This window comes from Protobothrops mucrosquamatus, unplaced genomic scaffold, assembly GCF_001527695.2.
Source record: "Protobothrops mucrosquamatus isolate PMUCROS unplaced genomic scaffold, P.Mucros_1.0 scaffold286, whole genome shotgun sequence".
Lineage (NCBI taxonomy): Eukaryota > Metazoa > Chordata > Lepidosauria > Squamata > Viperidae > Protobothrops > Protobothrops mucrosquamatus.
The window spans coordinates 1,099,327-1,125,981 of NW_015386630.1; the positions used below are offsets into that span (position 1 = coordinate 1,099,327).

Genomic DNA, 26,655 nt, shown 5'->3' on the forward strand with positions numbered 1-26,655 from the left:
CGAGGCCAGCCTGTGTACACACACACACACACACACACATACACCACACACACATCGAGTAGAATTACTTGCATAATGAACCAGGAGCAATCAGCAACCTCAAGTATTTTATTTATCTTTTCATGTTCATACAGCGAAATCTCTTTTCCTCCTGGCAAGAGACAGGAGCATCTGAGCCAGCTCAGCCAGACTGCATATGGAATGTGTGGCAGGCAGCCTGACATGTCTTCCCACCTGCAGGAGATGCCAGAGGAGCAGTGCCATTGCCACTAGCAAATAGAACACAACCGTGAGAAATACAGTATTAGTCCATGGTCCAGTGAAATCCAGCAGGTCCAGTTTTCAGCATGCTGCTCACATGATTCCATCATAGCCGTGAACCCCACACTTCCGGCCTGCCACCTGGCATCCGTAGGTTAATGCTGCAGGAAGTGTTTTTCCTGCCACAGAAAGTGAGAAATCAGTTTAACTTTAGGGCAGATGGGCATAATTGCTGTTCTTTAAAGTACAAGAGATGGAGGAATGATGGCCAGGAGTTTCCTCACCATTCAGATCTCCTTGATGCTATTAGATAGTGGTTTATTGTGCAACTTAAAAGTATTCTGTCCGAGACACACAAGCAATTGTAAAGGGTTCTGCCACTCATGCTATATTCACAAGAAAATGAGAAGCACCCAGAACTTACCTTTGCTTAGAGCCAGGATCACAGCAGCATTGAATGTGTCTCCAGCCCCCAGAGTGTCCACAACAGTTTCAGGGGAGACTGCATCTGAATGCACCAGCAGCCCATCTGGTCCCATTGCATCAGCTCCATGCTCAGCCCAAGCACAGACCAAAGTAGCTCTAGAAATGGACCGACAAGGTAGGTGGTTCGCTATGGGATGAGTGAGAATCCCAAAATACAGAAGGATATGGAATATAGAAACTAACCTATATAGTGTTTTGGATTCATCAAATGAATAAATCTAAATTACTACACAAGCAGGCAGATGCCCGAATGTATTCCTTGTCTGCAATATTCCAAACCATATGATCTCAGGAAAAAGTAAAGATGCTTCCAGGTGTTGCAGAAAGATGGTACATTTTCACACCTGTCTGCTTCATAGTATTTTGGTGGGACTGAATCCAAAGCATTGGACCAGCATTAATAGATATTTCCCTCCCCATTCTTCCATACAAAACATTCTCTATTCCAGCTATTTGGGACCTCATCAGCAAATCTGAAGGAGTGTGAGTTACTGATAGAGACTGCCACATAACTGGGAAGGCTGACTCTTGATTGTCCACCCATTCCAAAAATTTTCCCCGGGCGAGAAGCTGAATCTGTCTGAGCTTTCCTTTCAGCTCTCAATAGGGAAGTCTGTGCAACTCAGCCTTTGGCCTAAACAGAAAGAAAGATAGAAGACCTTAAGGGAACACTAGATAGGAAGGCATGATATAAATCTAATCAATAAAGTATTAAAAAATTGTGCTTCTGACATAGGATTACTAACTAAAGCTGCTGCAAAAGATAGCACCCTGGATTGTCCATCACGTGCAACAAGCATTTAATCTGATTTGGGCGTATCAGCTTGTAGCATCAATTGAACCATGATCAGTACAGTTCTGGTTTAGCATGGAATGAAGCCACACCTATTGCAGTTTATTCAACAAGACCCAGTCATACGTGGTTTGGCACAGTCTATGTGTGACTCCGGTCTGAACTTAGCTGCTAAGAAATATCTCTAAAGCTGCTGGAAAAGAAGATCATCTCCAAACCATTAAATGACTTGTGATTTGGGCTGTCAGGTTTCTTACAATTGGTGAAGTTGGCTGAGACGACCTCTAAAGGGCTTCCATTTTTGCCTCTGAGATTCTCTTCATTCTGCTATTCTATTTCATAATACCCCCAATAACAGGTGAAGGATCCAAGTTTGTCCCCATGTTTTGGTTCCCTCCTACCCTGGTTTCAAACGCCCATAGAGGCCTTTCACAGCCTCAGGAGCCGAGTAGAATCCAAATGTCTTGGCCACATCTTTGCTGACAAAAACCTAGAAGAAGAGAACCACAATAAAGTCACCACTTTTTGGCTGAGCCTTATTACACAGTATCTCTGGGTGACCAGATAGTGAGTGCCTCAGAGTGCTATGTGTGAAGGGAATGACTGTGAGTCTCAAGAGCATGGGGGTGTATTCTCAAGAACATGGGGGGGTGTTCTAGCTAGACTTAGAGAATTTCACCTCACAGCTGTAGAAATCCCTCAAGAATATTGCTGTTTACTTCTTTGTGCACACAGAACTCATCTGTAGAAAATCTCTGGAAATGTGTGACTGAAACAGTACTATTGATTCAGAAAGTGAACTTAGAATCCTTAAAAATTATACAAGGGATGCCAATACATCTTCTTATGTGAAGAACGTAACTGAAGGGCAGGTTGTTCTTCATCACTGTGCTCTTTCTTTCTTGACCAGCTGTGCTTCCCACCTACATGAACCTATATCACCCCTTCACCCTTGATCCCTTACCACATCTCCATAGCAAAACAGCTGGTAGAGTTCTGGCCTGGTCTTTTCCACCTCCACAGATGTGGTCACTCGCTCAGATGGTGGGCAGGCGTGGTTATACTTTTCCACCTGTTGCAGCATTTTAACCTGTTCCGAAGCATTCCTCCCCTGGGAGAAAATGCTACTGTTAGTGACACAATCTGAGATGTCTGTATTTGACATTATTCCTGGAATTATTGAAAGCCTTTGTGACCTTAGATGCCTCACCACTTTCACTGGTTGGGCCATGTGTACCTGCTACTCCCAAAATTGATACCCAGCCACTTATGGTTTGGATAGTGGACTCTGGTGTGTTTGATGATCCAAGAAACTCCAGCGAGTAGGGAATACTTTCTTCCTCAATGGTGAATAGGCATGGTTGGTATGTTTTTTGAAAGTTTTGCATTAAATGTTCAGCCTATTGCCAGGTTCATTTGAAGTTTCTAATTTGTTATTATAGGCTGTGTTAACATAAAATACCTAACTTGGTTACCTCATTAACCTATTTTCTGTCACACAATGCACTGAACCATAAACTAACCAACAGGGTAGGTTCATACATAATAATTTACAGAACAATTTTATAAACCATCACATTGTGGAAACCCGTTCTATGTGGTAAACTTATGGTTTAATCCTAACCAAGTGTAATCATTTGTCCAATATATTACTCTTGGTTAGGATTAGACCATTCATTTGAATTTGTTAAAAGTAGATATGAACACAGCCATAGTCTCTGCTTTTCCTTGTTCTATTGTTGAGTTATTGGCTTCACTGGGTATTTGAATTTTAGTTGTGATTATTATCTGTTTTATATTAAAACATCTCACTCAAATTTGATTTCAGAGGTACCATCATACTGACCCAAACAAATAAAAATGGCATGCAGAAGATAGAAAGTAGGGTTAGAAAGGAAGAGCGGAAGATTGGCCCAGAAAAGAAGTAGAGCAAGCCACCCATAGACAAATACTTAGGGAGGATGGCACAATTCAAATTGCTGCTGACAATTCCCTGCCATCAAACATCACCTGTCTATGTGTAAAAGAGTGCCCACATATTGTGGAAGGATAGTAAATTTGACCACCACCACTTTATCATATGAACAATTGAAACCAACCTCCTTTCCAGTCAAGGCCTTACCTCCCAATGGATCCATTTGTATTGAGACAGGTCAACTTTTTCAAAATCAGCAGCTGTCACATCTGGCAGATTGCTGCAATTGGGAGAATGGGAAGTGGGAATAGAGGAAGAAAAAAGTTTAATTAATGCAAAAAACTGATTTCTCTTCCATCTTAAATCAGTGAAACAGTAAGCAAATGCATACATCCTTACAATTAAATAAAACAGGAAACAAAACACCTGTTGACTTCTTAAGCTCAGTGCTCTATCTCGTGTAGCATCCTGTTTTCTTAGCACCAAACCAAATCTAGCAAATCCAAAGGGGACATGAACAGTTTCTTATTGCTAGTCCCGAGTTTCCAATGAATAAATATATTTCCTCTGAATATGGTGGTTCAATTTTATACAGAATTGATTTTGCAAGCTGAAAGTTAATTTCACCTCCTACTGGGAGCAATTCCAGTGTACTTTGGAGCTGCTTGCAGCTACACATCCAAAGGCTTTAGGCTGTATAGGCAGCCATCCCACGTAAGAATGTCTCTATAGCTTCATTCCTTTTCCCCAAATTTGACAAAAAGCAAATATGAAGAAATCTCTTGGTAAATGTATCATGTACGATTGGTATGGAATTTATTTACTTTAGAGATGTGTCTAGGCATCTAACTGAACCATAATAAACTGATATGCCAACCTCTTTTTTTGGTTTCCATGATAACAATCTGAACTTGGAGCCATCGCCTGAGATTAAATTGTAATGTACTGAGAATAAAGAAAGCAGACAGTATATACACATAAACTGTGAAATATATTATAGAAAACAATGATGGCCATCAGTCTGTACAGTGTTAAAAATTACAAAATAAACATGAGAAAAAAGACTAATCTCAATTGCTTACTAAGTGCAATAAATGCACATTTAGCCCTAATAGGGCCATTCAGTAATACTGAGATTGGCCTGCCTACCCTTGTTCTGCATCTGTGGACTGTCCTTTCCTTAAGCCAGGGGTGTCAAGCTGCCAGCCCATGGGCCAGACACATTACCAGGAAACCACGCACACCCCATTGCCGGCAATGGGGAAAAAGCTCCGATACGTTGACGTCGCGAGTTTGACTTGTCTGCCTTAAGCTATTATGGCGGAAAAAGGATGCTTGACTAGAACTGAGTTTGATCCTCCATTCTCAATTTGTTCCTTTTATTTCATAGCTCCCTCACTTTGAAAACATTGTCTTAGCACTAAGCCATACTCAGGAGCTTCGTCTGGAGATATTCAGCAAGGAAACGAATGATATTTAATTCTCAGTCCTCATTTTTAGGGATTAACTTTACCTGAAATGGATTCGGTTTTAATGATTAACCCACCAGCCTAGGAGACACAGAGACTGCTTTGATCAAAGGCCACAAGAATCACATTTGGAAAGATGACAAGCTTGGGCATTCTGCATGTCCTCAAATTATTAACCAAGCCTTGACACTCTATTGGTAATGGGAGATGGAAAACTTCACATTTCCCACCCCTTGGGAAAAGATAAGGGGGTCATATAAGCGTTTGTGTATATTATTTATTTGTTCTTTCATTCAGCTTGTCTAGCCACCCATCTCAGCAAGTGACTGAGTAGCAAACCATCTTCAATGTAAAACAATTTAACGCCCATCTTAATGGTAAGATGGGTGGCCAATAAATTTTATAGATAAATTCTCATCACAAATATAAAAATTAAAATACACAGCAGGAAAGTATCACAATTGACAGTTACTAATACAGTCAGGAGACAAGACCCTTCAGACACTTGGCTCTCCAGGCCAGGTGCAGAACCAGGACTTTAGGGCTTTATGAAAAATCAGCAGGGCTTGGGCCCTCCTAATCTCTGGATGGAGAATATAGACACATGCGCAGGCATTGCTTGTAGACACAAAACACACTTAACTTGGTCAGATAAAGACCAGTACATACAAAGATACAAACCTGGTATAGGTTACCCTTGGTTATTTATTTTGTTTTTGTAGTTGTGGAGACCTGGTCTGTACGAATACTGTGTAGTTGATTCCTGTATCCCCTCAGAACAGATTTGTTTAGCACTGCCCAGTCTACATCTCACCTGCTGTTGTCAAAAGCTCAGGTTCTTTCCTGCTGTGAGCTGATGGGAGTCACACTTGAATTTCTCACTCTGTTGAGCCAAAACGCTTCTTGAGGAAGGGGAAGGTCACTAGTTGACACAACCATATTTGGGAAGGATAATCAAGAATTAATATTGGCAATGATGATTGACAGCAATCTGGACTTAATTAGCAATTGACCAAGAATTAATAATAAATCAGATTTTATTAGCTCATGCATGGATGCTTTTATTCCTTTCCCATTGGGTGGCACCTCTGCAGGAATTGGAGAGGCATTTTAAGTCCTATTTTGACCTGCTCAAGCAACTCTTATTTTCCCCAATAAACTAGAACAAGAGCTATATTAATTCCTATGTAGTCCAAGGAATTAAAACTGGATATGCTATTTCTTAACAAAGCTATAGCCATTACGATGTGGTCCTGCTCTCAACATAGAAAGGGGAGACTATTCATTTACTGGATGTTGACTCTCTGATGGGGAGAGGGTAGTTTTAATATTTTTTCTTATTATCTTGCTACTATCTTGGATGATTTTAAAGGAACAAATAGGGTTGTTCTTTTGGGTACCAGGCTGTCCAAGAAATCCCATAAGTGAAACCTAGTCAGGGAAACACATCCTAGATTGAAGAAAGCAATGGGAAGGAACTAGCATACTCTTGCCTCTTTATTTTTCAAAATGTTTATTGTTTCAAAATGATAATAAAAAGTAAGTCAATCAATGTAGATTTCTTGGTTATTCAGGCAGGCTATTTATTAGGTGATACCCATTTCTCTCAGGTTCAGGAACTCAATCTGTAAAATGGAATCAAGCTATCAGGTAAAGAAAAGTTCAGGCAATGGCAGAATGCTTACTGCACGCAAAGCAGTTTCTCCTTACAAATAACAGTCAGACAATAAGAACAAGTGACTGTATTTAGAATTGGCTAGCCTTAACTTCAGTATGATTCTTTAATGGCTTAACATACTGTACAAATCCACTATATTTGGTTAGTTTATAATGCAGTACATTGTGTCAATCCATGGGTTGAAAATGGTTAATTCAGTAATCTGGTTAAGTGATGCTGTCAACGCTGCTAATATTGAATATTCTTGCTTTGACAAAATATGCAGAACTGTCCGGTACTTTTAGAGTTAATTCAGATGAGAATGAAGGGAGGAGAGAAAAGCCCACCAAAAGGGAACGGAAGAGAACCTTTGCCCTTCAAACTAATTGGAGAACGTAAATCATGACAGCAAAATAAGGGAGGGGAAATGCTAGCAAAAATAACTGCTCGGGGAGTGGAGATTTCAGATCTTAGCATCCTTTCATCATGCCGTGCCGACATTTTGTCACATGAATAAAAAGACTTTTTAGGATAAAATGCCTGGAAGTTCTTTGAAGTGTTTCATTAGTCGGAACCTTGACAGATGCATGAATATTGTGTAGGTGTTAAAGCTTTGCTAGGCAAAAAAGTTATTAATATTTGATAACCAGTTTGATCATTATTCCATATGTACTTTGGAAGTACAAAGTGCTATATAATTTATATCCATTTATCTATTAAATAATTATGTCATTAATAATTAATATTAGCAAATAATAGTAATAGATGGGAAGGAAGAAAACATTGTACACACGCACACGCACACACACCAGGCTATCGTCTATTGTTGTAAGCAACAGTACATGGAAATTAGAAAAGAAGTAAGAAATAGTAAGGCAACGCTCTTAAAGACATGAAATTAATAAAATAAAAGGAATTATGACTATAGTTTTCACCATCATCATTCAGAATACCTCTCTAGACCTGGTGAAAATTGACTATTCTCTAAACATTCCATTTATTCTCTTGCATATTTTATTTTCACCTCATTGCATTAGGTAATCAACTTTCAACATCACCTTTGCTCAAAAATTATTTAATGAAATCCTATTCTTTATAGCATACATCAAGAAACATATACTACAATAGGTTTTCTGACACCTACTTCTTTCAATGATCTATTGAAGGGGAAAAATCTGGTTTGCATATCCTTTGTCCAATATAAAGTTGCATTGCACTTCTGAAATTATTTCTCATACTTTTTCTATCAGAATTCTACCAAATGCTTACTAGGCACTCAATATGCTAACACACTTGTAGCTTTTTGCATTGTTCACTCTTGTCACCTTGCCTTTTAGATAGGGTAACAGTAATAGCATAATTCCCATCTTCAGACTCAGTTGTAATCTTCCAATACATTAAATAAATTACAGTACAGTCACTCCATAGGCAAAATAGTTACAATACAGCTACACTGTCTTATTTTCCAATGTTCCCACAGGATTAATGATTAATTTTGAAAGAGTATTTTGGAGTGTTGTGTGGGGTGCTATAAATGTTAGTGTCCATGAACATATTGATGATTATCAATATGTTCATGGACACTAACATTTACAGCACCCCACACAACACTCCAAAATACTCTTTCAAAATTCTCTTAATTACATTTTCATCCCAAATCATTTTATCATTTCCATCTTTAATTTCATAATCATTCAAATTGTCGCAAGGTCCTTGTTTAGCTCTCTTCATCTACTGTACTTACAAAATCATTTTTATTTCCATACAAATTGCTTAGTATCTTCATTTCTTTTTTTCATTGTTAACTGTTCCTTGTTTTCTTTAACTTTATTCTTTGTGATTACCTTTCCCCCTATACACATTAAGCAACATCTTACTCTCATGCTCACTTGTGAGCAGTCTTTGTCTTATATGCATCTTTTTCTCATCAACAGCCTTGTTTGTCATTCTATTAAACATCCTTTTTCATGTTTCTCATTTTATACTTCCCGTTCTCTCTACTGGGCAAGATCTTCAAGCAGACTTTAAACATGATGCTTATAAGCACTTAACAGGAATGCAAGAATTAATAGCAGTCAGCATGAGCTTGTCATAAACAAGATTAACCTTATCTCCTTTTCTCACGGAATCACCCAATTTCTCACAGTTGCTTAATAGATCTGGACTTAGTGTATCTTGATCTCAGCAAGGGATTCCATCAACTCTCACAATATCCTCATTAATAAAATTGTATAATAGGGGCTAGAGATGATAGAACTATTGACCCAGAAATTACACCCCAGTAGTACTCCTAGCCAGCTCCACATCACCTTTGAGAGTAGTATTAAGTGGAATGCCACACAGCTATTTCCTGAGAACTTTGCCATTTTTATTAATGACTTGGATGAAGGGGGAGAAGGAGCAGTTTAGAAGAGAAAGAAAGAAAGAAATGAAAATCTAGACAAGCTTGAACCATGTACTGAAACAAGCCATGCAATTTTATGAGCCTGCTTCTCCACTCTGTATGTAAGCAGCTAAAATAGGAAGCTAGGATGGGCCTATTCAACTATTTAATAGTATAAACATAATCCTAGTGATACTCTTTGTAATCTCTTCTGGAAAAAAAAAAGTTGCTGTCGCAGGCCAATCCTCACCCACCACACAGCAGTCAAGGCCACCTGGCCTCTACTGGGGTGCTGAGAATCCTTTTGTGCCACCCATTGGTAGAGGGGGGAAGGAGGAAGGCAGCAGAGCCAAAGTGGGCCAGGTCTTACGTGTCATAAAGAGTAACTGTCCGAGAACCGTTGCGGCAATTGATGAGGCAGCAGGCACACGGTGTCTCCCCCTGGCTCTGCCAGACCAAGTGGGCAACTTCCACCTTGCGCCGTTGGAAGTCAGACAAGATGAAGCTTGGGGGCAGGGAAGAGGAGAGAGAAAAAAACGTTAGACTTCACTGCGAGGAATGCTCAACTTACGCACCTAGCAGCGTGCAGGATCGTGCGGGTGCCTGTGGCTGAATTGCTGATCACCGTTGAGACGGGCAAGCTGCATGCCAGATGCAAAGCCACATGGGTGAGATCCACCTCATAGCGTTGGAAATCATCACGGACGAAGCTGGGAGGGCAGAAAACATGAGCATCTTCTTGGGGGTGGGGTGAGGTTCTCTGTCTGGTGGAATAGAAGGCAGATGCTCCCAAGCTTCTCTTCAAGACAGCAGAGCTGTTACTGCCGCTTGGCAAAGGTTGTCAGTGTACTAGAAGCTGCGAGGACAGAGGGAGATAACTGTCTGAAGAAAGCAGATAAAAATGAACTCTGCAGGTTGGAAGCTGAGAGCTCTGATGCCCTCAGTGCTTATTACCGTACTTATTAAAAAAATCTCATTACATTTACTCCGGAGCTCTGCTCCCTGAAGCACATGCTGCTCAGGAGTCAACAGACAGAATTTATTCCATAGTAAGCAGAATGGGAATAGAATGGTCCTTGATCTGCCTCAGATTTCCTGAAAGCAGAAGATCATAAATTTAGAGCTTGAGAATATAGACTATCTTCACCAACTTGCTTCACCACTTCACTTCAGGATCTAGCAGATGCATTTACACAACATGCCAAGTTTGCTTCATGGTTGTTTTGATTAGTTACTTTGTGGCTTAATGTGTGGGGTGAACTCCTCTGTGTCATTAGTTTGTTTCAGTGTATTACCATATATGAGCCTAAAAGATTAATTCAGTACCCAGATAAAACATGTTGTGCGAATATGTCCACAAAATCTGACTCCCCAAATCTACCCCAGGTTAATTGCTTTGAACAAAAGCTACTAGAACTGGGCTCCATCATTACCTTTTCATTTGAAAGTCAGCTGTTTCTTAATCCATCAGATGTCAGTAACTAGTAGCAGCCCATCCACACCTGTTAAACTATTCATGTGAAATTGCAGTCTCAATTGCTCCAGTATATATCAAGTGAGTCTCTTGCATTTATTCAAATGGATTTTCTAATTGGGCAAAGAATTAAAACTAGGCTCCATAACTGAAATAAGATGACCACAAATCAACACAATTTTGGCAAATTTTTGAAAGCATATACAAGAATTTATGCTGATCTATGACTGAAATGAAGATTTAATAAAGACTAAAATAAGAACTACGATGAAACAGTGAAAACTCAGGGCTGATGGCTCTATATAGCCGTTCAGTGAGACATTATGGCTTACTTGCCTAACCAAATCAGCTGTGAAAAACAGTGTTTTGGAAAACTAGGAACTGATTTAATATGATTATTAATAGAGAAAACTGAAAAAGTATTGTCTTAATAGCACATTCTAAATTTCTCAACAGTTTTACAATAGCTAAAATAATTAATTAAAATGAGCAAACTAGGCCATATTCCAAGGCATACTTGGCAATAAATATGCTTTGTAATTGCCCTGTTAATATGTTACATATGAAGACATTTTGAATAGCAATACTGTTGGGATAAGATTATTTTATTATTTTTATTCATTTTGTCTGCTGCCCATTCACCTCAGGGCAGCTTACAATATTATTTTTTTTAAAACTCCATTTTATGACCCTGTAATCCCTCAATTCAGGGTAGAGTCAGGGTGACTGGATGGAGCTGAACATTTACTGGCCGGATGCCCTTCCTGATGCCATGAGCAGATATTTTTCTTTGTGCCTTAGGAGAGAAACATTTGCTGTTACCTAGTATTGAACTCTCAATCTTCCGTGTGGGAGGCAAGCATCTTCACCATTAGGCCACCACCCTGCTCAGTGGCTTACTACATTAATGACAGCTTGCAAGATTAAAAGCTATAAAACCATAAAATATAAATATTTCCAAAATCAATAAAAATAGAATTATAATCAAAAGTAAGATTATAGTTTTCATGTGTTTCCTACCTAAAAAGAGTTTAAAAAATGTGCAATTAATTTCAGAATCAGAATAACAGAGTTAGAAAGGACCTTGTAGATCAGGGGTGTCAAACTCGCAGTGTCACATGACATGTCGCGATGTATCACAACTTTTTTTCCCTTGCTGGAGATGGGGTGGGTGATGCATCCGGCTCATGGGCCGGCAGTTTGACACCCCTGTTGTAGGTCATCTAGTCCAACCACCCACCCAAGCAGGAGACCCTACACCAACTTCAGTAATCATGGTTGGAGTCAAGTATGAGGGCCACAAAAATGAAAACAGGGACTACATGAAAATTTGCGACTGCAAGTTCCACATCTCTCAAACACCTGGATGGAAAGTTTAGTGTAACTTAAACTATAAGGTCAGGTGACAATAAAATTAATAGTCTGTGGCTATTTATTTGCATAAACACACACACACACACACTTATAGACATACATAATGACCATTTCTTAGTAATAGGTGCCAGTGATAAGATAATCACAATGGCTTTGCTTAGTTAATTAACTGTTATCTTTGTTCTTCCAACAGTTTCTGTTGCACCTCAAGTTTTAATTAACCTAGCAATGCTAGAATAATTCTGTGCAATTGCCAATTACTGACAATCTGAATGGTCATTGTCTTTGTAGCACAAGTAATTTAAGCTTTAATTAAGTTATCAGACCATATGTTTTGGCTTTCATTAATTGTTTACTCCCTGCTTCTATTTTTTTCTATCTATACCTCACAAAGATTGGTTACTTGAAAATAATAATTCATACATGAAGTAGAATATAGTTCATAGAAACTTCTATTATACTGCGTCTCTTTGCATATTTAGGCATGCATATTTAGGAATAAGAGCCAATTGCTCTTTCTTTAAGTAGGCATGTAGGATTACTCTATTATTAACTTTAAGAATTTCATAAGACTTATTCATTGGACATAACATAATATGATTAGTCTTTAAAGTGTCACAAGATTCCTTGTTGAAATCAATTATTTTAAGGGAAGGATTCTTTTGTAAAAAATAGAACAATATTAATGAAAACAAGTTGTTTTAGAAGCAGAGGCAGAAACATGCCTGGCATCTGTGTTTGAATCTCATGTCAAGTCTGATCTGTTGATCATCTGATTATCACTAGCACGTGATAGACTTTCATTCCAAGGACATGGCTTGGAACAACCCACCTTGGAAGAGAAACAAAGTTAAACGAGAGAACAAAGACAGATAAAGACAAAAATCAGGGAGATTTTTGGTTAGAGCCAGAAGAAAACTAGTCCACCATGACACTGAAATGAATCCCCTGCAGCCTGATTTGAACCTTGTTTGAAATCATTGAATTAACCTATATTCAGGGTTGTACCAGCAATACACTGAACTAGAAGCTAAATGGACTGGGTTCACACAAATTGCTGAGCCATACAAAACAAGTTTTTAAAGTAATTAACATATTAAATGAACTCTGACATTGTATGAACTTTATGATCACTTCATAACAGAGTACACATACCAGCGTCTCCTTTCTTACTTGTCACAGCCAAATAATAGCCCAGGTTGGATTTGCACAACGTGTATAGTTTGTTTACTGAATTAATACAATTCTTTAAACTGTAAATGACTAGGCTTATCAAAAAAACATTAAGCCACAAAGTTGTGAAAATTAGAGTTCTCTCCTATGAGGCAAATCCAGTATAACTTCTCAATTCCAGGCAAGGAACCACATCGGTGAACAAAGAAAAAAATATCTGCAAAACACTTTTGTACAACATTTGAAACATTTGTAGACTGTTGGGCCAGTCACTTTGTCTCAACCCTAGGAAGGAGGTAATGGTAAACCACTTCTGAAAAACCTTGCCAAGAAAACTGGAGGGACTTCTGGAGGCAGACCCTGGACATGATTGAATGGGAGGTGGGGAGTGTAGTAAGATGGGACACAAGTGCATAAAATAAATATGTTTTTCATGAAGTGGAAACACACACTTCTGCCCTTCCCCTTCTGCTTTTAATATGTGTGTGTGTGTGTGTGTGTGTGTGTGTGTGTGTAGCCGGTAGCCACAATCCCCTTCTGTATTCAGCTGGCACTTACTTTGCAGCATGACCAGGAGCTAACGAACCCATAAAAGCACAAGGGGCGCCCAGCAGGGCCAAAACGGTACAGGTGTTGGAGGCGTTCCCTCCACGTTGCCAGCGCTGCGACAAACATCTGGAAAGAAACAGCCAACAGCAGCCTCAGCGTCCCATTCTGACAGGCTCTTTAGGCAGCCTAGTATCTGGGACTCCGGCAAGGGACCGAATTGAGGAGCAGCACTTCAGGGCTTGGCATTTATTTCACTTTCTTCCAAGGGGTTCTCAGATCATGAAACAGACAGAAAAGCTGCTTCGGGACGCCAAGGCAACACCTCCACCCTCCCTCCCTCCCTCCCCACCCCCGGAACCTCTTCCGCGAGCTACAAGTGCTCTGAGCCCCGGCCAGGGGAACTGAGCCCCGAAATCTCCCCCAAGTATGAGCTGGTTCCTGCTTATCGGGGTTTCGGAACTGGACAGAGCAGAGAGCTCTCCTCCCGCGACACGGACCAAAACGGGTTAGTGCGAGCGGAGAAAAAAACCCACCCACTCCTCTCCTCCGCAGTCTGCACCCAGCCGTGCCACATTGCTAGGCCTTTGCTTGGGGGGGGGGGGGAAGCAGCAGCGGTACCTAGTGTCCGAATCCTCCTCCGGATAATTGTCCACCACGCTGATTATGTCCAAGCACACAAGTCCGATGCACAAAATGCGTTTCTCCTCCATCGGTCGAAGTGGGCGTCTTCTTCGGCTCCTGTCACTACCGTCCGCTGGTCCCAGCCGGGGCTCAGCGTTCTTTTCTCTTGTGCTGATCTCACCCCGAGATCAGCGGATGCCTCCGCTCGCCCCNCCTCCGGATAATTGTCCACCACGCTGATTATGTCCAAGCACACAAGTCCGATGCACAAAATGCGTTTCTCCTCCATCGGTCGAAGTGGGCGTCTTCTTCGGCTCCTGTCACTACCGTCCGCTGGTCCCAGCCGGGGCTCAGCGTTCTTTTCTCTTGTGCTGATCTCACCCCGAGATCAGCGGATGCCTCCGCTCGCCCCAGGCAGTCGCACAGCCATTGGCAGAAGCGCATGACGGTCGGTTCCGATTGGCTCCCTCCACGGTATGCAAATCAATCCTACCCTTTGGTTCAAAGTGTTCTTTCCCTCTTTTTTATAGGACTTCTCCTCCCCCCCCCCTCCTGCCCAGGAAGTACGGCTGCCAGTCTAGCTGGTGCCCCATCCAATGCCACCCACTCTTTTCGTCTTTGGAGCTCAACAGTCGCTGAACTCCCGGCAGAGGAAGTAAGGCCGGCCTGAATCGTACCTGCCAACAAGACGTATCTAGAACTGCTGTTCGGGGGAAAAAAACGTGGGCAGTCCCGTTGCAAATGAAAAGGTTGCTTTCATATGACGTACTATCGAATTAACATGCTTTTGAAATAGTACAATACAATAATCATAAAGTATCTGGTTTTACCCAATAGGCTGAGTTGCAGAAAACCAAACCAAGGGTGGCATGAGGTGAGAATGCACCCACTAACTGACTGCAATTGGGGATTGTATAAACAGATGTTCTGTGCATGGCTTGCCGGTTGACTACTTTGTGAAAGTTTTGACCCTGGTCACAGATATAAAGCAAGAGTTGGAAAGAAGGAATACACATCCAGTCAACCAATGTCAGGGTCCTGGATCTGGTCCAATTTCAGTGGTTTAAAAAGACCTCCCTCATTTCAGAGGTTTCTGTGCCATTTAGAGCCTGATCTAAATTACAGAAATTGCAGAAAAGTGGGATGGCACGTCTCCACAACTGACACTCCAGCAAGAAGCCTTTTATTTTGGTGTTATAATAATAATAATAATAATAATAATAATAATAATAATAATAATAATAATAATAATAATAATAATAATAATAATAATAATAATAATAATAATAAAGTTGGAAGGGACCTTGGAGGTCATCTAGTCCAACCTCCTGCTCAGGCAGGAAACCCTATACCATTTCAGACAAATGGCTGTCCAGTTTCTTCTTAAAAACTTCNAGCCTGACTCCCTCTTCTTTGTGGCAGCCCCTAAGATATTGGAACACTGCTATCATGTCCCCCCTCGTCCTTCTCTTTGTTAAACTAGACATACCCAATTCCAGCAACCGTTCCTTATATGTTTTAGCCTCCAGTCCCCTAATCATCTTTGTTGCTCTTCTCTGTACTCTTTCTAGAGTCTCAACATCTTTTTTACATCATGGTGATTGTTTCCCCACATGTAAATCCAAATGTAAATACTTTCCAGGGATCAATATCTTTGAGAGATTTGGATCATAATGGACATCCTCCTCTGTTCCTTCTACCACCTTTGTTGGTCTCAGCCAGGGTTCAGTGTTCGCTCCTGTCCTGCTGATCTCATCCCAGAAAGAGCAACTGAAAGTTAATGTAACCATCACAATCTTTATTTAATACTTGCAGGAGTAAACATGCAGTGCTCCCGGGACGGACACCAGGTATGTATGCAATGTTCTGGCATGGCATGTCTGCGCAGGGGGTGAATTTGACCTGAGCATTCTTTAATCAAAGGTGCAAAACAGACTGTCCATTAAACATCTATGGGAAACTAACTTATCAGTTTGTGAAATACCTTCCCTGTGAACTCCTCTCTGCACCTGGCATTTATTTCCATGTACTGTATATTCCCGGGCCACAGTATGCATCTACTATTTTTTTTTAATAATAAAAGCCTATGCAGGGGTTAAATATGGCACTACTTTGGTCCAGGTATACTGGTGCAGGGTAAATGTGTAGACTTGAACAAATTAATACAACAAATAGATTATTTCAGTTCCTTTTTGCTGCAGCGGACAAAAACATTTGTTCCCCTATAAACAATGACAGCTGAATATGTGCCTTTTGGAAGCCTCTCAGGCTGTTTTCTCCCCATATGCTTGTTTAGGAAAGGAAGGAGAGGCATCCAACTCAAGGTGATTTAGGATTCTTAGCTTTGATGATTAACAGCTGCAGATGTGCCTCTCTCTGTTACATGCTCTGGAAAGTAGAAAGAAGCAGCCCTGGAGCCCTCAGGAAAATTGGAGAAAGGGCAGCACTTCTCCAGAAGATCTTGCAGGTTTCCTTGTGAGTTATCTGTTCACCAAGTACTATCAATGTTTTGTTTGATTAGTTGCACCAATAAACAAACTGAAGCTAGCTTTATTTTTTTTAAAAATGATCTATTGGCAGTTGTTTTCTAAGGTTAGAGATATAAACCATTCCTTCACTGTGATTTATAGTGTTTTCACATATATTGCAATGATATAAGCCTTGTCTTTATTTTCTTTTCTTTTTTGGCATAATTATGGTTGGGAGACTCTAGTCTAGGAGATGCTATAAATTGCTAGTGGGAAAATGAATAGAAAGATCCCTTTTCTGACAAAAATTCAGTGGGCTGAGAAAAGGTCTCCTTCCTTTCTGCAGGTAAAATATATGTCTCTCCACTCAGTTTGATCCCTACTTCCATCATCTACTTCCATACATTGTGCTCTTGCTAATAAGGCAGCTACACAAGAGACCTCTCTGGGAGGCTGTAATGTTCAACACTATTTCCAAACAACTATTTTTATTTGCAGTCAACTGAAATTTCTGTACCAGAAATTTCCTTGTCAATCTCAGCAAGTAGAGGAGCCTGAATTTGGTCCTGAATTAGTTGTCTGACAGTGTACGTTAGCAAGTAAAGTATTCTCAGTAGGCTACAGAGTAATACCTCTGGCACAATTTCCAGTTTCTTTAGAGGCATAAAAGTGCATTATAAATGTTCAAGCAAGAAATTCAGTTTGAGAGAAGAGGCATAGATTTCTTTTTAGTACAAGGATACTGTATCTAACAGTCAAGAAGGGTTAGCACTTAGACTTATATACTGCTTCATACAGTAATGCTTTACAGCCCTCTCTAAGCTGTTTACAGAGTCAGCCTATTGCCCCCAACAATCAGGGCCCTCTTTTACCGACCTCAGAAAGATGGAAGGCTGAGTCAACCTTGAGCTAGACAGGATCAAACTCCTGGCAGTGAGCAGAGTTAGCCTGCAATGCTGCATTCTAACCACTGCACAATGCATCTAAATCAGATGCTTTGGTAGCTATTGATTTTATAGTTATTTTTACATCCTGAATCATAGATGTCAGGACTACCAAGTACTTCAGTTTTAAAATAAAAAAAAATATTGAAGCATGCAAGGTTGTAAGAATAATACCTATCCATCTTTTCCCCAGGGGCACAAGTACCATTTACAAGCTACATCAAGTTACTAAGGTTCACTAGAAATCTGGAAGGATTCCATAGCATTGAGACTCGATGGGTTGCACTTATTAATGATGATAAGGAAACTGGGAGCTGAGATGTGGTTGGTCCTATCACCCTGACCTTCCTAGATCTCGGCAGTTTTTGATATCATCAATGACAGTATCCTTATGGGCCCATTGTAGGAACTGGGAAGGGAGACATGATTTTCAGGTAGTCCTCCATGGTCAGTTTTAGTTTTAATCATATTGATAGGAGGATAGAAATTGAGCCCAGACCCACTGATTTACAGCATGTCTCAAGGCTCAACTTTTTCCCCCTCCTGTGTAACACCAACATGAGGGTGATGGGGGAGGTCTTCCATTCATTTGGAGTCAGGTATCATCAGAATGCTGATGATATCTGTTGCATATCTTGTCCCTGAGCAACTAGGTCAGTGATGGCGAACCTTTTAGAGACCGAGTGCCCAAACTGCAACCCAAAACCCATTTATGTATTGTCGGGTGCCAGATGGGTGTGGCCCATTGGGTGGGCGTGGCGGCGGCGGTAATGCCAGACTGGGTGGGACTAAAAATTTCAATCAATCAATTCCAACTTTGTGAGATCTTTTTTTCCCCGCAAGAAGTTGAAATTGATTGATTGAACCTTTTTTTTTTTTTGCACACGGTGGCGGAGGCCTAAAGTGAAAAGGTTTTATAAAACCCAGCTGAAGGCCTAGGACTGGGGTGATGGCATGCGTGCCCACAGAGAGGGCTCTGCGTGCCACCTGTGGCACACGTGCCATAGGTTCGCCACCACGGAACTAGGTGATTCTGTCCGTTAGGTATAAGCCCTTTGGAACAGTATTCTCCCCAAAGATCCATATAACGCCCACCTTGCCTCCCTTCAAATGATCTTTAAAAAAAAATTTTTTCCTCAAGCATTGAATTAAGATGTTTCAGGCTGGTTCGTTTTAATTGAGTAGGTGTTGATGCGGAAATATGTTGATCCTCAGACTATTACTGCTTTTTATATCACGTTTTTTCTTTTAACTTTGTGAAGCTCAGTAGTTATTTTGGAATTAGGTGACCTAGAAATTTAACCAATAAACAAACAAAAAAGCTATCCCAATTTCTTTTTTCTATGTCTGGTTCCATTGTCTTCCTTGAAGCTTTGTTGCCAGAGAGTTCTACTGAACCAAGATAAGTTGTTGTCTGTTAAGAGGACACTGACAAGCATTGACCTGAGAGAATTCTGATTACAAAATTAACCAGGTCAGGACAGGAAAATTAGGCCACTTATTGAACAAATCTTATAGAGCATTTTGGAGTCTGTTATGACATATTTCTTAGTTTATACAATCATACTAAAACACAGTTTATAAACCATAATGAGATGGCTCATAAATTAAGTTAATTAAAAACTAAACAGACTACATCGAGACTTATTGCAGGAATAGGCAACCTTTCTTCAGCTATAAGTCACATTTTGCGTTTTAATAGGGTCAGTCTTTGGGAATTACAGATGTTACCAATACAATGAACTGTTGAAATTTAAAAAGTTGATAGTAGATTAAGACACATGAATATCAGAAAGTTAGAAAAACAAATTCCACTTTCTAGTTAAGGAAATGTTAGAATATTTGTATTCACAGTAATAATATTACTGTGGCTACTTTAATGAAAAGATTGTTTTCTTAAAAAATAAGTTTACCACAAAAAGTCCTAAATTTCTTCTAGTAAATCCTTCTCTTTTAAAGCGAAGCCACTATTTATAGCAAAATCTAATGTTTCAGGATTCATATCCAAAGAAGTTGGAAAAACATTTCATCAGATCCATCTATGAAGGATTTAGTAAAGTCATTTCATAGCATCCCTTTCTATGGTTCAACATTTTACTGCCAATAGCTGTGCTCTAATTTCTTTTTCTCAACAATCAGCCTGAATAAACACATTCTGATGTTAACAAGCCGGATGGCATACAAAATATATTGTTAATGTATATTTGCTTTGAATGTTTAATAGTTTGACATCTTATTATGCCTTGTCCCTGTTTACTTGACAGCTTGTCCAGTTCCCAAAAGACTTATCAATTCCTTAGTATGTTAAGAAGGTCAGTATGTTACTGAGTTCCAGTCTTTCTTTAGGTAAGATGAATTGTGTCCACACAAGGTCTGTATATATTTCAAAACATCAATGTTAGACGTGGATCAGGGGGTTTATTGCAACAATAAATAGGTCACACAGAATGTTCTGGCAGACATCAGAGGTATATGGGCCTTGTGCTTTCCTTAAAGCACTTATTCCATTCTGTTCTTTTATAAAGTGTTATCATCTAAAATGTTTAAGTGTACCTTAAACCAAGAACTGACAACATAGCACTTGAAGTCTCTATGATACTTGTAACCTTCTGATGGCTACAACTATGATATCCCAAAATTAAATTCAAATTATGTTTTTAGTTTATTTTTATTGTTAAGAAAATGGCTGAAATGTGAATGTTATATTAGTAAAAGTAAGAGAAACTAAGAAAAAAAAATGCAGAAAATAGAAAAAAAATAGGAATGTAGTAAAAAAAAGAAAAGAAATATATAATGAAATGGCTACCCCTTCATCACAATTTTATAATTTATCAATTTCTCTTAAAATATAAATGATCTCTTCTTTTCATATCCCATCTCTTATCTATAAACAAATCCATAAAACCTTGTCATTTCAACAATATCAGCAAAAATCTATTAAATGTTATCACAATTTACAACATGTCTATTTTAACCTTGATCTAATAAACCAACTTTATATTCCATCTTTTACTTTTAATAGTTTTGATCTTTAATTCTTTCAAATAAAGTTCAAGAACTTGATTTCATTTTCTCATTGTTCCTATGCACAAAATCCTTCTAAACTTAATCAGATCTCTTTTTTAAATTCTATATAGAAAAGTTATCTAAGTCGGTCTTTTGGATTGTTATTTGTATATCCCTTTTAATTATTAAGACATCAGACACTTTCATTTGTATATCCAGTGTAACGTCTTTTCCTATTTCTTGTAGCCTGTCATTTAGAAATTCACTTTCATATCAGCCTCGGTCTTCTTTGATAAAGCTTCTTTCTCTTCTTTAACGTCTTTTAAGTGCAGTCTGGAGAACATCGATGCTGGCATCAAAGTAAATGGTGTTTGGATCAACAATTTAAGATATGCTGATGATACAGTTCTGCTTGCCAGTAAGCATGAAGATCTTCAGCTCCTCATCAACAGAGTCACAGAAATATCTGAAAAATACGGCTTGAAGCTTAACACCTCAAAAACCAAGATCATGGTCATCAGCAAACAACCGGTTAATTTACCACCAATAAATTTGGAAGGAATATCATTAGAAAAAGTTGAAAGGATCACGACCTCGGTTCTAATTTACATGAAAGCTGGGACATGACCACTGAAGTAAAGACAAGGATAGAGAAAGCTCGAACAGCATTCTTCAAAATGAAAAAGGTCTTCTGTAGTCATGACATAAGTCTAAGATTGAAAATCAAGCTTGTCAGATGTTACTTTTTTTCTATCCTGCTCTATGGAGTAGAGAGTTGGTCTCTGACAGAAGGCCACCTGAAGAGACTAGAAGCATTTGAAATGTGGATTTACAGGGGGCTGTTATGTATAAGCTGAGTTGACATGATCAGAAATGAGGTGATAAGCCACCTGGGAAAGCCAAGGGAAATCATCAAAACAATTAAAAAACGAAAGTTAGAATATTTCGGACACATGATGCGACACCCAGAAAAATACTCCATTTAATCCTCCAGGGAAAGATTGAAGGCAAAGGAGGTCCAGGCAGAAGAAGAACATCGTGGCTTCAAAATCTAAGGGACTGGTTTGGACAAAACTCAGCAGCACTTTTTCGTGCAGCTGCTGATAAAAACAGGATTGCCAACATGATCGCCAACGTCCGATAATGGTGTTCCCCATTTCCCATAGCTTTAAATCCATCAGAGACTACTTTCTTGTGGTCTCCTCATGAGGAAGAACCATCTAGATCCCTCCTGTCTATGTTTTGAGAGGAATCCTGAAGGGCCAGTCCACTTGCCATCTCATTTTACCTACCTATCATTCTAACTTCTACAAGTTGTTGGCTCTACTCTCAGTGGAGCTGTCTTCAGTTCACATTTTCCCCCTGGAAGTCCCTGAAACCCTCTAAGATTAAAGATAACAGAAGATTTAGGCCAATTTGTGTTAGGAGTTGCCTTCTAATGTGCACTTGGTTGAAACAGCTGGGTCAAACATGATATAATTTAATCATATATATTGGAATGAAGTATAATTAACTAGTGAACTTAAAACAAGGTCAGAATGTTTCAGGAAATTAAGTTTTGTTGAGAAAAACACACTGAAGCATAATTATAGGTAATAAAAAAAATAACAATAGTTAACTGGCAAGAGAATGGGGGGCCTGTAGGATGGTTTAGTGCAATGTACTTTAGAAAAAAAGGCAGGAAATTACTTTAGGAAAAGGGTTGGAAAGAAAAGAAAGAACAGACCATCCAACAACTGTTTTGTTGATTGTTCCTTTCTATACATAATTTTCACTTTTATGATTTCTTCTTTTACATTCTTCTCCCTTACTTTCCTGATGACATGCTTTAAAATGCCCTGTAATAGAAGAGGGTGCTCCAAAAATCTACCTATTGTTGTATGTAATAAATAGGTAATTTCTAATTACATTCAGAAGGTAGCTTCTAAGAACAGACATCTATGAGGGACTATATAAGATGGCAGAAGAGCCATTACTTTCTGCAAAAACATATATTTTAAAAGGTGAACTGGATCTAAAGACTTTTTTGCAATTCCTGCTTTTTGGAATCCTGATACCATGGAGATGTTGTGTTTTGTGCAAAATGCCACATAGCTGTACAATGGAGCAGGACAACTATGAGTTTGTAAGGAGCCAGCTGGCAGAATCCTTTTGTTTTTATCTAACTCTCTTCAGCAACATCTTCTAGGCTTCTTGAGGTGAATCTGAAAACCACTTGTCTTCTCAGTGGCTTTCATTTGACAACTATTGTGTAATGTCTATGTGGTTCAGCAGTATCTAGAGGACTAGGGGTTCCACCCTTACTGAAGGGTCTTACACCATGGGTGTCCAACCTTTTGGCTTGTCTGGCCTGCATTTAAATTGTTTACAGCACTGAAATGTGACACTTGCATTTAGGTCCTAAACATTTAGCACTGTCTCCAAATTAAAATTGGATATCAACCCTTATCAAAAGAAATTCACAACCAGCAGCATAGTGAGCGATTCACTTAGAAATTATAGTGATGGTGGGAAGACACCATCAAACAGGATGGTGCAGAACAGCAGCTGCAGGCCTTGTGGGCAAGGCTGAAGTTCTCACTCATTTTCTAGGTTCATGTCACGTAGTGAATTCGAAACACATGCTAATAAAACACATCTGCTGTGTTCTGTTAATATTCTATGTCATTACGGCTTAATATATTATCTTATTCACACATCATGCTAAGACAATAGCTGGGTTCCCACAGTACACTGAAAAACAAATTACCAATCCCACTTCAATTTACTGCACTGTGTTTTGCAAATCCAACCACCTGGACTATGAGCTGCTAAATCTTATTCAGTACCGCCAGAACCTTCCTAGTTAATTTTAATTGCTTGGCCCTTTCACATTTTGTAAAGTGTATTTATTTATATGCAATATTACTAACACGTATGATGCTGTTAAAAGTTACAAGGCAAAACAGGTCCCTGTTTCCAAGGAGCTTATAATGCAAGATATAACCTCTTAGTGGAAATAAGGGAAGGATGGATGCCAATGAAAGGCATCACTGATCAGTTTGATTCCAGTGGGTCACAAAATTAATGAATGCACTGATTGAAGTTAAATGTTAAATGTCAGTACCAACTGACTATTTTTCAGTCGGGTCTTTGTTAATGACATTTTGCAAAAATGATTTCGCCCAATGTTGATCTACTTACTGTATTTTATCATCCCTTCTGCTTTACCCCTAGAGGGAGCTCTCTTCCTTCCTGGGTGTCATTCACTTTGTTCCTATTTCTCCAGTGGAGACGGCACCGAAGGTTTACCCAAGATCAAAGGCGATCTTCTTTCCCATTCCTGCATCTGTCTTTTAATCAGTGGGTGTTGAATAATCAAATAAGTCATTCATATTTTACCTTCTGCTCTTCATCTACATCTGCTCTTTCATCTGCTGGAAATGAAATCATTTGTCTAACTATGTTTCTACATGTAAATCACTCGAAAGAGATACTACATGATTTTGGGATTTGACAATTTAGAAATATTTATGATTATAGAAATACTGCGTATTATTATTTCATTTTAGATCAAAAGATTTGGGTATTTTTTATTTCTAATGATATCAAAGAAAGTAGGACGTTTACCCTTTCTTTATCTCTTTCTGTTTTTCTTTATTCCTTTGTACCTCCTTCTCTTCCCCTATTTTTTCCTTCTCAATTCTTGTTTGTTTTTTTTGTTTTTAGATTTTACCTTTTGTAGAGATTTGATGAAATATATTTTAAAAAATGAAGGCAATCAAACCACAGAAAATAATTATGCTTTAACACCATTGTCAGTCACAGCAATATCAAGAAATAATTAGCATAAGTATTATTTTGTTTTTGCTTGTCATGGTCACATCAAACAATGTTTAATATTAAGAGCACATATACAGTGTAGGTTTGATATTTGTGGGAACACATAAAACAATAGGGAACAATAGGAATCTGCAATCACATCAGAAAGAACCAAAACCATATCACAATAGTACAATAACAAGCCCACCAGCTCACCTCCCCCACAGATTCGAGACACCGGCAAACACTCCCTCTCCAGAATATTCATTGCTAACCTAAGAAATCATCTACAAAAAATTCATTTAAATGAATCAGCAAGAGAATCAGACAATTAATGTTTCATTCACTGAGTCAGACATAATTGAACCCATAGTTGTTAAATTGTTACGTCTTATTTTATGTGGATTGAGGAATGGGCTCAAATGCATTTCTGTCCACATACACATCTATTTATTTACTTAGGACATTTATATGGCTGGCCATTTTAAGGCAATAACACTGGGTGGCTCACAATACAAAACAATCAGAATCACATAAAGGCAAGTACAAATAAATATAAAAATACAAAAAACAAAAATGCCAATGCTGAGGCACCCATTCATAATGTTCAGTCATAAATTAATCTGCAACTCAGTGCCTGGGTTGTTAGTAGACAGCAACTAATAAATCAGCCACAAACATTTTCATGACTAATTAAAGCAGAATATTCAAACAGTTTACATATATACCGGTATGAACCTCTAGCAATCAGGAGAGACTATAGTCAGAAACTGGGTTTACCCTGTTTGTTTACCCTAGTTCTTGTGCAAATCTGTTTTCTGAATTTTCAAATACACTGAGAAAGCTTGGGTACACACGTAGACCTAATTCACAAAATAACACGCCAAACATACTTATACTATTCTATGGATACAGCCTCTAAATCTGTATCTGAGCTGATTAAGCATGTAATCTGAAAACCACCTACACACAGAAGAAGCCAGTCCCAATCCTGATTTCAATTTTTTCTGTCCATGTACCTTCGTAGGGCTGTGCCCATCACTGTTGACCGCAGTTGATGGTCTTTTGAACTGAATTAGGAGTAAATTTTACATAATCACTAAGTAACAAATCCCAAATCCTTTGTTGTAACTCCCAGAGCTTTCTCCCTCCAGAATTGTGAAAATTAGCAGCTTTGTTTCCTGCTGTTTTGAGATGTGAAACACTATGGTGTTTTGTGACATAAAATAGGCTTAGAAATCCCCAACCCCATTCAAAAAGAGGAAATAAACTTTTACTTCCCAATAAATATGAAACATCATTGCTATATTAGCTGTGATATTTTTTTTTATCCCAGATAGGAATCCAGTTACAGCATTTTTAAAAAGGTTTACTTATTTATTTAGCATATGTCATATCATATCATACACGAACTAGTAATATGTATTAACATTTCACCTAGATTAGTAAAACACAATAAAATAAGTGTTAAAAAGCTCTAGGTTCAAATACCAGTGTCTAGGCCATCTAACCTTTGAAGCACAATCCCAAAGGTACTTTTCAAAAGGCACAACGAAGTATGTTTCACAAGAAATTTTCTAGGGAAAAATAAAGAAGATTGAAACTTAAGATTAGTAGAAATGTTCGTTTTCCTCCTTGAGTTTAAATCTTCCTGATTAGTTGTGACCATCTTAGATTACAGAAGGAACTACCTGATGTCTTACTAAAGCTTTATTTTTTGTGTTTCAGAAATTCTGGAGAACAGATGAGGGGCAAGATGACTGGAGGACATGAAATATTGTCCCTATCTCTATAAAATGAAATTTCTAGCAAATTAGAGACCAAATCGACATCTAGGGAGTTTCTAAAGCAGTTCATAAACAAATTGATCTGTAAGCACCTTGAAAACAATCTGATAATTACCAGAAATCAAAACGGATTTATCAACAATAAATCTTGCAAGGCTAATATTTCTCATGTTTTGATCAAACAACCAATTTAGTAGATTGTGGGAATGCTGTAGACATAATTCACATTGAATTCAGCATTGTATTGTGTTTGTATTTGTATTGACAAAGTACTCCATTTTGTACTGATTAGCAAGCCAGTTAAGTATGAACTATATGGCATGACAATTAAATGAATACATAGCTGGCTCAAAAATTATGCCTTAAGAATGCTTTTAAATAATTCTTTATTAAATTGAGAGAGGTATCAGGAGACGGCCATAAATTTTAATCCCAGATCCTCCTCTGTTAATATTTTTTAATGATTTGGATGAAATAGAAAAGAAAATGTTTGC

At 38.7% G+C, this 26,655-nt stretch overlaps 1 protein-coding gene across 2 annotated transcripts; it reads right to left on the reverse strand.

Annotated features, from left to right (window-relative positions):
* Nucleotides 1-109: 109 nt before the first annotated feature.
* KHK (ketohexokinase) lies at nucleotides 110-14,316 on the reverse strand. 2 transcript variants are annotated; one of them, XM_015814826.1, is made up of 8 exons: nucleotides 14,153-14,316; nucleotides 13,544-13,660; nucleotides 9,335-9,469; nucleotides 3,663-3,735; nucleotides 2,505-2,651; nucleotides 1,942-2,030; nucleotides 686-843; nucleotides 110-440 (listed from the first exon to the last, which is right to left on the reverse strand). In XM_015814826.1, the coding sequence occupies exons 1-8, from the start codon at nucleotides 14,242-14,244 to the stop codon at nucleotides 355-357; spliced, it is 897 nt and encodes a 298-aa protein (XP_015670312.1). In that variant the 5' UTR covers nucleotides 14,245-14,316; the 3' UTR covers nucleotides 110-354. The 2 variants fall into 2 exon arrangements, with proteins under 2 accessions (XP_015670312.1, XP_015670311.1); XM_015814825.1 differs by lacking the exon at nucleotides 9,335-9,469 and adding an exon at nucleotides 9,540-9,674.
* Between the last annotated feature and the right edge of the window lie 12,339 nt (nucleotides 14,317-26,655).

Coding starts and splice junctions, on each gene's coding strand:
- KHK (XM_015814826.1), bottom strand. CDS start 14,244: ATGGAGGAGAAACGCATTTTGTGCATCGGACTTGTGTGCTTGGACATA. Junction 13,661..14,152: donor GAGGAGGATTCGGACACTAG/GTACCGCTGCTG, acceptor GTTTCTTTCCAG/ATGTTTGTCGCAGCGCTGGC. Junction 441..685: donor GATCCTGGCTCTAAGCAAAG/GTAAGTTCTGGG, acceptor TTTCTGTGGCAG/GAAAAACACTTCCTGCAGCA.